General features: G+C 42.0%; 1 protein-coding gene and 1 pseudogene across 1 annotated transcript; both read left to right on the top strand.

The window, feature by feature from the left end:
- The first annotated feature begins 205 nt into the window (after positions 1–205).
- On the top strand, positions 206–1,302 carry LOC117032530 (40S ribosomal protein S18-like; annotated as a pseudogene).
- A 2,621-nt stretch (positions 1,303–3,923) lies between these two features.
- On the top strand, positions 3,924–6,825 carry LOC117032531 (interferon omega-2-like). Its single transcript, XM_033124139.1, has one exon. It carries the CDS (start codon positions 6,241–6,243, stop codon positions 6,823–6,825), a length of 585 nt encoding a protein of 194 aa, XP_032980030.1. The 5' UTR covers positions 3,924–6,240.
- Positions 6,826–11,373: the final 4,548 nt, after the last annotated feature.

Here is an 11,373-nt window from a genome sequence, read left to right as displayed (position 1 = left end):
CCAAAACACAAAAATCATCAAACCTATATAAATAAAAAAATTAGAACCATTAGTCATTAATGTGAATATTTAAAAAGCTATTATAGTGTACCCTGTGACAATTAATCATGAATGGATGATAGAGTCTATGAAAACCAAATTAGGAAACATACAAACAAACAAAAAAAATTAATTTCTTGTCATACATACCAGGAAACCCCATGAAGTGTGTTAAGATGGGGTCACATGCTCAACTTTCTGTGGATTCTGTTGGAAGTAAGGTAACCTTATCCTGCACTGATAGCTCTAGGGCAACAAACCTAGACAGCTATCCAGACTCCTGGACAGTGAGGTGACAGCCCAGGCATGACGGCCTTTGCCACTCAGACTGTGGGTGTAGAGTCTGGGGCCAGCGGAAAAAGCTTTATGTGTCCCTGTGTGGGTCATAGATGTTGGGCAGGCCAACATCTGAGCCAAGAGTTTTTATTTCAGACTTTGGTAATATTTTCCAAAATCAAAATGACATCTTGTTGCTCTTTGACAGGAGGCTTTCACACCTCTGCCATGTCTCTAGTGATCCCTGAGAAGTTCCAGCAGCACGTTTTACAAGAACTCAACACCAGTATCAATGGGTGGCAGAAAATAGCCTTTGTCATCACTGCAATTAAGGGTGTGGGGCAAAGATATGCTCATGTGGTGTTGAGGCATGCAGACATCGATCTCACCAAGAGGGCAGGAGAGCGCACTGAGGAGGAGGTGGAACGTGGGGTCACCATTATGCAGAATCCACACTGGTACAAGATTCCAGACTGGGTCTTGAACAGACAGAAGGATGTGAAGGATGGAAAATACAGCCAGGTCCTGGCCAATGGTCTGGACAAGTTCCATGAAGACCTGCAGTGACTGAAGAAAATTCAGGCCCACAGAGGGCTGAGCCACTGCTGGGGACTTTGTGTTCGAGGCCAACACACCAAGACCACCGGCCACCAAGGTCGCACTGTGGGTGTGTCTAAGAAGAAATAAATCTATAGGCCTTGTTTGTTAATAAAGAATTTATACACCTAAAAAAATAAATAAATAAAATAAACGACATCTTGCTAAAGCTTACCCCTAAGAAAAATAGATGACACGGGTCAAAATGTGGGAAAATCATCTATGTTAATGTATTACTTAACAGTATTAAAAGAACTCACTCCTAGCTCTTTACTATGCACGAAATTAATGAGGTTGGGACTAGGTAAAAGGTCAATGGTAATGTTTTTAGTTTATTTTTAAAAACATTACCCTTTACCAGGTTTGAACTCTTTTGGTATCACTAATAGACACACCATCACAATTTACATAGGTAAGTTCAGTACTCATTTAAATGTAAACATTACTTCTATTTTCCAATAGTTGTGTTTCTCAAAGTGGTTCGGGGACTCTTGAGACACTTTCTGTGAGTCCACAACGTCAAACTATTTTTATTATACTATTAAGATGTCTTTTTCCCTTTCATTCTCCCATATGTGTCTGGTGTACTTTTCCAGATGTCAACTGATATGTGATGATGTCATCTCACTAACAGTTCATAGAATGCGTGTGTGTATAATCTTATGTATTGAAAGTTTCTCAGGGGGTGGCCAGATGTCTCAGTTGGTTAGAGCAAGAGTTCTTAACAACAGGGTCACCAGTTTGATTCCCACATGGGCCAGTGAACTGAGCCCTCCACAACTAGACTGAAGACAACAGGCTGCCACCGAGCTTCCGGAGGGGCAGCCGGATGGCTCAGTTGGTTAGAGCGCGAGCTCTTAACAACAAGGTTGCTGGTTCAATTCCCGCATGGGATGGTGGGCTGTGCCCCCCTGCAACTAAGATTGAAAACAGTGACTGGACTTGGAGCTGAGCTGCGCCCTCCACAACTAGATTGAAGGACAATGACTTGGAGCTGATGGGCCCTGGAGAAACACACTGTTACCCAATATTCACGAATAAAAAAATTAAAAAAAAGTTTCTCAGTTTACATATATTGTGTGGGAAATATTGGTAGATACTATTCACATAAATGAAAACTTACCAGGTCCTCAATAATTGTTCGTAGGGTAAAGTGATCCAAAAGTGTAAGAAATGCTATCCTATCAAAGTCTTTCTCCCCGTCCTCATGCTTCTATTACATAGGACATGTTTATTCTTAAATATTTCAGAGATGTTATTTGCATTAAAGTGGAATTTCTAGTCTGTTTTTTTGATGATGAATCTTTCGTTTGCCTTTATTCCATGATTCCCATCTGGATCCTGTCCTCTTTCCAGGAACTTTCTTGGAGACCTCATCTCTGGCTGATTGTACTTTGTAGACCTAAAGTTATTCACCTAATCTTTATTTCCAATACAAATAATACTTCTATAATTTTTTATTAATGGGGATTTTAATGGTATGCTTATTTCAGCCTGAAGTTTTATGTTGATTTTTCAAATAAGATGAGGCTAGAAAATTAAAGATAACTAAACTAAGCAATGTGGCTGAGTTTGGGGTTCAAGCCAGACTCTCCTTGGTAAGTAGTCCTTGAAAAGCATTCACTGCTTCTGTCTAGGAAGCGCATAATGCTCCTCCATCTTGCTCACACGTAAGGTCTCTTCAGTGCTCACATCAAAACCATTGGTTGCAAAGATAGAGAGAAGAAGAGATTCTTCATTGGACTCCATCTGTAGACAACAGGAAGTCCAGTTTAAGCGGCTGGTGAGAAACAATTATCGTCTTTGGGAATGAGAACCACTGGCTGGCCTGCAGAGGTCTACTGTAGAACCAGTGAGGTCCTGAAGAAGAAAAGTCAGAGCCTATATACTGGGTTACTACTTTTAGAATGGAAAGTTTTTGGTGCTTTTTGTTTATTCACAAACTCACAAGAAAAACCAAGAGTCCAAAATAATAATGTCCAGAGTCAGCAGTTAATGGGTTAAAAAAATTATTTCAATATATTTAACTGAAGAAATTCTGGATTTTTTTTTTCAGTTGGCAGGAAAATGTATTCCCTTATGACTATTTAAAAGGTATTTGTCTACTTTTCATTAGTACTTAAAGTCAGTCAGTTCAATTCCCTTATACCAAACTCTCTATTATCCTAAAAAATAATAGCAATCCTTTGCCATTTGAGGTGGACTTCAGAATCCCTGAACATTTCACTCTCTCTGCTATACTGATTTAATCTCCTGGCCTCTCTTTGTTCTTAAGTTCCGTGTCATTTCCACCTTTTCTTTCTTTTAATGGGCCCTCTTAGACAAGCCATGATCTCAACTATCCCTAAGGTTTTGGGTACATTTCAAATACAGGCAGACCTAGGAGATATTGTAGGTTCAGTTCCAAACCACCTCAATAAAGCAGTATTTCAGTAAATTGAGTCAATCGTTTTGCTGGTGGAGGGCCTTGCCTTCACTTTGTAAAAAAATACATCTGTGAAGCACAATAAAATGAGATACGCCTGTAGTTCATCTCTCCAAATTTCTAATTCTCTCCAAAGAGTTTTATGAATGAGTAGTAATATAAATAGGTGTGTTAGAAAGATTGAGTCATTGTTTGTGATCTTCAAATACATTTAACGTTATCATTTTTTTTAAAGATTTTACTGAGGAAGGGGAACAGGACTTTATTGGGGAACAGTGTGTACTTTCAGGATTTTCTCCAAGTCAAGTTGTCCTTTCAATTGTAGCTGTGGACGGTGCAGTTCAGCTCCAGGTCCAGTTGCCATTGTTAGTTGCAGGGGGTGCAGCCCACCATCCCTTGTGGGAGTCGAACTCGCAACCTTGTGGTTGAGAGGATGTGCTCCAACCAACTGAGCGATGCGGGAGCTCAGCATCAGCTCAGCTCAAGGTGCCGTGTTCAATCTTAGTTGCAGGGGGTGGAGCCCACCTTCCCTTGCGGGAGTTGAGGAGTCCAACCGGCAACCTTGTGGTTGAGAGCCCACTGGCCCATGAGAGAATCAAACTGGCAGCCTTTGGCATTAGGAGCACGGAGTTCCAACTGCCTGAGCCACCGGGCCGACCCCAAATGTTATCATTTTTAATATCACGATTATTATTATTATCCAGAGTAACAGCAGAATCTTATGGAATCATCATTTTCCTTTCTTTTAATTCTGGGTTTCTCAGAGAAATCTTCCTATTGTTTTGAGTAGATTTATCAATTAGGTAGAGTGCTCAGGCAAGGCTAATATCAACTATTCTGGCAGAGAGGGGTAGTGTTCTAGCAACTGGGGTTCTGGTTGTCAGTTTTTATTAAGTCGATTGGTGTGATTCCTGCCTTCCCTCTTCCAAGTTTATCACCTGTGGATTAAATAGAAGACCAATCAGGTGGCTTGGTCTTGCGAGGTGAGGGCAGTTCCATTGACCCAGGAGAAGAGCATAGAAGTTCTTGTTTGAGCATCTGGCAAGAGCAGCCATTTTTCTGCCTCTGTGTAATTCAATATTGGCATTTATCCTTCCCCTCTTCGATAGTCCCTACCAATTTGGTTGCATGAAATTTTGCTAACTTACACCTTTTCATTTTGATAGTGGAAAAGTCACTTCCCTTCATTCATTTTCATGACATTCAGACCTAATTTGTTTTCTTTTTGCCCACACATGTTGAGTTTTGCTTTCTATGAAAGTTGAAATAAGAAACAAAAAATCTGAAGTCTTGAAAATTGTAGAGAAAAATGGTGCAGCCCTTTGCCTTTCTTCTATTTCTTTTTGTTTCCATTAACCTCAGGATGAAGTAGATTGTAATGGAGGACCGGCATGACAAAACATGCCCCATAAACCACTACATGAAAAAAAAGTTACAAAAATATTAAATGAAAAAATTATGAATGAATAAAGAAAAGAAGGTTGTTTCTCCCTGACTTAATGCCTGGGCCTCACTGCCCTGTTGTCTCAGCATGAGACAGAAGGAAGCAAAAAAAGAGAAAGTCAACAGACTCCTGAACACTGAATAACTAAAGGTACTAAAATTTGTAATAAAAGCATTTATCAGGAGGTATTTTGAGCATAACAAGGGATCAATAATTTAAATAAACAAGTTGAACAATCAAGCTGTACTGGCAAAACAAAAATTATTTGCCTACTAAAGGTGAAATGATTACAATTGAATAACTATTTCCTCCACTTACTTAGAAAAAATAAACTTTGGTATCAGCACTGAGGACTTGTTTCACTCTTGATACCTGGGAACATGGGTCAGGAGGTCACCAGTGAGAAGGAGGGTCCTCAGCACATCCAGTGGGAAGGGCCCGGAACCTAGAAAATTCCTTATTTTGCCAATAGTCTCTCCACAGCAGGGGAATGCTAAAGTCCTCAGGATGTGGTCAGCCTGCACTCAGGGAGTGAGTGGGGAGAGTTTGGGTTGGGGACTCTCTGTCACTTCAGAGGGAAAGGGTTTCGAGAGGTGATACCTCCCTTGTGAGTAAGGTGCTGCTGGTAAAATAAAATTATCTTGGTGTTAGAATCGCCAACCTAACATGCATCAGAAAGAACCAGGATTCCTGCTGCAAGTATTGGCACGACCTGAGGAGCCCTATAGACCTGTTACAAAATGGTGGAAAGAATGGTCAATGTCTCTGTTAGTTGTGACCTTGTGGACCCAGTGAAGCATAACCACATAGACCTGCATGAATGTGTTCTAGCAGGAAGAGAAACATTCCAGAAACTTACTAATGATCACCAGCCTCGGCTGTGAAGAAAATAGTAAACAAATCCCACTCCTTGGTGCTGAAGAACTTATTTCCTATACACGATGTGGTAAGTACCTAACAAAATACGCAAATCCACAGGGCTGAGGGAGCCTGTCTCTCTCTGTAAATAAAGAAAGGAGGTAAAAATGTTGCCCAGATTCAAGGCCATAATTTGTTTCTAACGATGAGAAAACAGTATTTATATATTAAAAATGTACAAGAGTATGTGCATGTGATCGAGTAGTATATGCCTACATACAGTTCTGACTTCTGGACAAAAATGTTTCTCATTTGATTGATAAATATCCATTTTGATTGGCACATTTTAAGTTTACTGGGAAACTTAAATTTCCATTGCAAAATTAATAGTGTTGACTGATATCTTGTTAGACCACATGGAGAAGTCATGAATGAAAACAAAAAAAGCAAGTGAAAGTGCAGGAAAATGTTTAGAATATGAAAATGATTGTGTTCCCTATTTAACGGCGATGCTTAGAAAGAATGTCATCAGAGGACCTAGAGGCCAAGGTTCATCCGACGCTCAGCTGAGCCAGGCCAGCAGCAGCACCCACATTTCTCCATGGCCCTCATGCTCTCTCTCCTTTCGGCCCTGGTTGTGTTCAGCTATGGCCACGGTGGGTCTCTGGGCTGCAACCTGACTCTGAACCACGATTTGGTCAGCAGGGAGAACTTCTTGCTCCTGGATCAGATGAGGAGAATCTCCCTTTCTCTGTGTCTGGATGACAGAAAAGAGTTCAGATTCCCCCAGCAGGCGGTGAATGGCAGCCAGGTCCAGAAGACCCAGGCTATCTCTGTCCTTTATGAGATGCTCGAGCAGACCTCCAGAGTCTTCCTCACAAAGGAGTCCTCTGCTACCTGGAACATGACCCTGCTGGACAAGCTCCTCACTGGACTTCATAGGCAGCTGGAAGACCTGGAATCCTGTTTGGTGCAGGAGGTGGGACAGGCAGAATCTGCCGCTGGGAAGGACCCTACACTGGCCGTGAAGAGGTACTTCTTGGGCATCCGTCTCTACCTGAAACAGAAGAAATACAGTGACTGTGCCTGGGAGGTTGTCAGAGGGGAAATCATGAGTTCCTTCTCTTCATTAACAAGCTTGCAAGAAGGGTTAAGAAAGAAGGATGGAGACCTGGGCTCACCTTGAAATGATTCTCACCGATGACTGTGCCACATCATACATGCACATGTGTATGGTCCTTTCAAAGGGCTCTTCTTTCTGCTTCAGTCACAGAATTGATTGAATTAAATTCAGCAAATATTTTGTCAGAGCATTAAGTTAGACTCTGTTAAAAAATTCAGCTCCAGTGTCATCAGCCCTGAAGAAGTGACTGCTGTTATGCTTATTTGTCTGTTTGTTTACTTATTTATTTAATTTATTTCTCTATTTATTCCTTCTTCTAGAGTCTATCATATTTATAATATTTAAAAACCATATGTAATTACATGTTCATTTCCACATTGTATTAAAATTTACAAAACGTGTTTACATTTTCATGTTTATTTTGCATTTTGTTTGTATTAATTACTTGTCAAAAATAACTTGTTGAGTTTTTAAAATTCTGAGATCGTAAATCTTATTTTTTATGTAAATCTACTTCAAAATAGATTTTGTCCTAAGAGAACAGTTATTGTTAAGTCCTACGGAACAGTTCTACCACTTGTCATAAAATGCCTGCCAAAAGCCGGAATTCTGTGGAATTGAGAAGAGTTCTGGAACACATGGAAAACGTTCAGTACCCACGTCAGAAGTGTAGCGGATTTACACTCCCTCAGTAAAGAGCGGTGGGTAGAGACACGTGAGAGGAGTCATCCAGAATCAAGTGGGAAAGATGAGCGGTATGATTGGCTGATCCCTGCCCCTGGTGTCTTCCGCCCACCCTCCTCCCAGTCCTGCTTTCCTGAACGCAGTCAGTCCCTTATACAATCGCTTCACTCCCTCCACCCTGCTACCCACCCTCACAAGTGCTCCGGTTCCCTTGTGGTTTCTAGGTTCAAGGTTTCTCGTTAGAGCAGCAAACCACAAAAACAAAAATTGAAAAGGCGCTGTTTTTCAAAGTCGTTGTAGGCAGTTTCGTTTCCATGAGCGTTCTGATGACTATTTGGGGAACCTGACTGAATGCTATCGTTACAATGATGAACTTGGTGCTGAAAGTCAAAGGAATCAACTGAGCTCAGTTCACTGCGTGGGCTAATCAAGTCCTCACCTAGGAAGTGCGCCCTCCGCTGGCCACCTGGGAAAGGCCGGGACATGGCGAGATCCAATGCAGGAGGGCAGGCTTCTCTTCCAATCCCCAATCTTATTCCATCCTGAAGATCCACTTCCGAAATGAGCAACAGGCTGTGTGGGTCAAGAATTGACCTCATACTTGAATACAACACTTTTGTAGCTTATATCATTACAAAAAGAACAAGTGTGCAGCTTCAGGCAGGGCAAGGCTATTTTTGCTCAACGGGCCGCTCTAAAGAGAGAAGGGATAAAACTGCATTTCCTGCTCCAGCCTGCTACTAACTATCCTTATCCACACTGTGGGCTAGAGCTGTGCAAAATGGGCGTGCAACTGCTTTGGTGTTTTAATTAACGGGAGATGTTCTAGTTGATGGTTTTAAATATCAGTGTGAACAGTAAATTTCCAGCTTCATCAATTCATTCCAAATATGTGGTTCTGTCTGACTGATTGGAAAAGATAATCATTATCACATGGAATGATGATATTGGCAGCTCTTCCAAGTAGTCAGAGTTCAGATATATTTTCTGAACTGATAGAGAATTCTAGTGTTGCCGCCTGACAAGCAGAGGCTTTTTCATTGAAGTGTAAGAATACTGGTAGAATTCCGGAGGTGTTTCTACAACCTACACAGTGTTGTACTCAACATAGTTCCCCAGGGATTTTGTGTGTGTGTGTGTGTGTGTGTGTGTGTGTGAGTGTGTGTGCATGTGAATTGTTCACGTAGCGAAGAGAGATATCAGTTTGGAAGGATTTCTTGAATCTTTGCCTCAGTTGACCTCGCCAATGCTTTAGTTTGCTCTCTATAAATTGTGGGTGGAGAAGATCGTCATAATATGTTAATACATTTTTGTCCTTTATCTTCCTCTTCTCTACCACTTCTTCTGCCTGGACGAGTTTAGAAGCAGGAGAAAGTCTTACCAATTCTGCACTTCTTCTGTGTCTGTCTTTGATTCCTAAACATCTTTCAAATATTATGATCCTTTCTAAATGGGGTTTTGAAGAAGATCCTCATATGGTACATATATCATATCCATGACTATGTATATGCAGACTTAGATGTGTATACATAAACATCTACACATACATACATATGTGCATAATTTTATTTACTTTCATTCACTTTGTTCAATTATTATATTCAGTGTGGAAAGCTTTCCTAGCAATTCCTGTACTGTCACTTTCTCCTAAAAACCTCCAGAGTAGCCATATCGTGTTCACTCTCTGGGAGTTACTAACATACTTTAATGATAATGTATTAGAAGTTTACATATGGTGGAAAGTGTTGGAGACCCGAGAGGCAGAGCTGGCTGTGGCCGAGGCGGGGGTGAGAGCCGAGCCGCGTTGCCCTGAGCTAGCTGCCCAGCCCTCACAGGTCCTGCCTTGTCCCTGGACTTCAGCTGCCCCAGATACGTGTGGCTGGGGCAGGGGACCAGGGAGACCCAGGCCACAACTGTGGGGGCTGTGGATGTCTGTGGAGAATCCCTGAGCAGTGTCAGCTAGAGGCAGCCTGGTGTGAATGTATCCACTCCTGATCCTCCCTTCCCATCTAGGGCAAGACAGCACGTGTGTGAGTGTGTGTGTGTGTATGTGCGTGTGTGTGTGCGCGCCCAACCAGGCACAGAAACAGTAACTAAAGGTAGCTGCAGCACAAACACGGCCCACACGTCTACACCACACAAGCTGATACGGAATCCAGGAGCACATTCCAGACGTTTAGGTGGTTTTAAGTTCCGATTCCACTAGGAGGAGACTGTACCAGTCACATGAGCTCATTGGCTCAGTAAACCAAAGCAAGCATCAAGATCCGTGAAGTGTAAGAGCCAGCAGCAGCTGGAGAACTTGGAATGTAAGAACTGGGCACACTTTGGTGCACAGGGCTCTTACATTTCAGGTTAAACAGAAGATGTCAAGTGTGTTACTTACAAGAAGTTACAGACGTGTTGTTTGTCGACGCTGGTGGTCTGCTGGTGTAAACTGTGATCCTGGTAGGCGGTTCCCCTTATGGTTGTCTCCCTCCAGCTACACTTTTAGGCCACTTGCAGGGTGGCTGTCTGTGGACCTAGCCAAGTTGCTCCGTGAAAGTCGCCACCACAGACACTGTCCTGGAGAAAGGATGTTCAGATCCTCAGCAGCCTCTTTGGTTCTTAGGAACAGTGAAATCCCTAGACGGTTGTTAAGAGCTTGGACTGGAGTCAGAAGGCCTAAATTCCAAACTGTTGCTACGATTGGGGAAAGTTCTTTCATCTCCCTGTGGCTCTGTTTCCTTCTTCATAAACTGGGGTTAATAAAAGGACCTGTATCCGCCCATTCTGTTAACTGATATGCACTAGAGTGACTAGAACAAGACGGACACGTGAAGGTGCTTGACAAACACCTATTTTATAAATGCATGTGCATTCAAAGGAGTGTTCAGAGCCATGAATCGCAAGTGCTTAGGACAGACCCTCGTCCATAGCAGGTGCTCAATAATGTCATCTGATTTTAATAGTCAGATACCATTTCAGCTATATCATCGTCTTGAGTATTAATGATATTGAGATGACCCACGTTTCTGAGTGGATCCGCTAATCATGTGAAATGCATATTGAAACGGACTAATATCGGTTATTCTGCCAGATCGAATTAGGGAATGAGAAGTTTGGTGGTGTTATTTCAAATGAGTCTCCAGTGAGTTTGTTGGCATGATTTGTCCTCCTTGTCCCCAAAATGATTACATCTGGGGGACAAAATGACAGAGGAATCATGCGGCTGGTTTTGCACAGTTGACGGCTGGCCTCCGGACTAGAATCACTCTCCTTTAAGTCCCCGCCAGAGTAATCGGCTCTTTCTTTCCTTGTTTCCTTCTACTTGCCCTTCATCATTCCCTTTGGTATAAGCCTTAGAGTACAGTTCCGTTGCAGCTAAATTATATTTTGTGGTTTTGACAGGCGAGGGTTAGCCTTTTGGTCTATTCAGGCCTTCAGATGGTTAGATGAGGTGATCTCAGGTCAGGAAGGGTGATCATTCCGCTTTCCTCAGTCCATCTACTGAAATGTTAAGCTCATCTCAAACCACCCTCACATACACTTAGATCGTTTCACCAAATATCTGGACACCCCGTAGTCCGATCAAAATGACACAGAAAATTCACCATCACAAGATTCTAAAATATTGTGAAGCCTAGTGGATTGGGAAACCCTGTATCTGCCTAACCTCACGTGCTTGATTTAATTAGGTTATATGATTTCAACCTGACATAAAGCCAAGTATGAATATTCTCTGGGACACCGTGGGAGTGATGAAAGTGTTTAAGTAAGTTTTGTGTTGGTAAAAAATATCTTTCCCCGTTACAATGAGAAAGTAGCACAAGGTTTATATACACTTTTTTTGACAATTAAGATCACGCAAGACATCTATATTATGAGAAATTGAGTGGACTTGATGGATACCATGATTCCCTCCCCCAAGGTTGTTTTGTGCTATCA

The sequence above is a fragment of the Rhinolophus ferrumequinum genome, chromosome 12, assembly GCF_004115265.2.
Source record: "Rhinolophus ferrumequinum isolate MPI-CBG mRhiFer1 chromosome 12, mRhiFer1_v1.p, whole genome shotgun sequence".
NCBI lineage: Eukaryota > Metazoa > Chordata > Mammalia > Chiroptera > Rhinolophidae > Rhinolophus > Rhinolophus ferrumequinum.
Note: the sequence above shows the minus strand (reverse complement) of the source record. Positions and strands in the feature narration are given on the sequence as shown.

What these genes read in the sequence shown, in the direction of transcription:
- LOC117032531 (XM_033124139.1), top strand. Translation starts at nt 6,241, where the DNA reads ATGGCCCTCATGCTCTCTCTCCTTTCGGCCCTGGTTGTGTTCAGCTAT.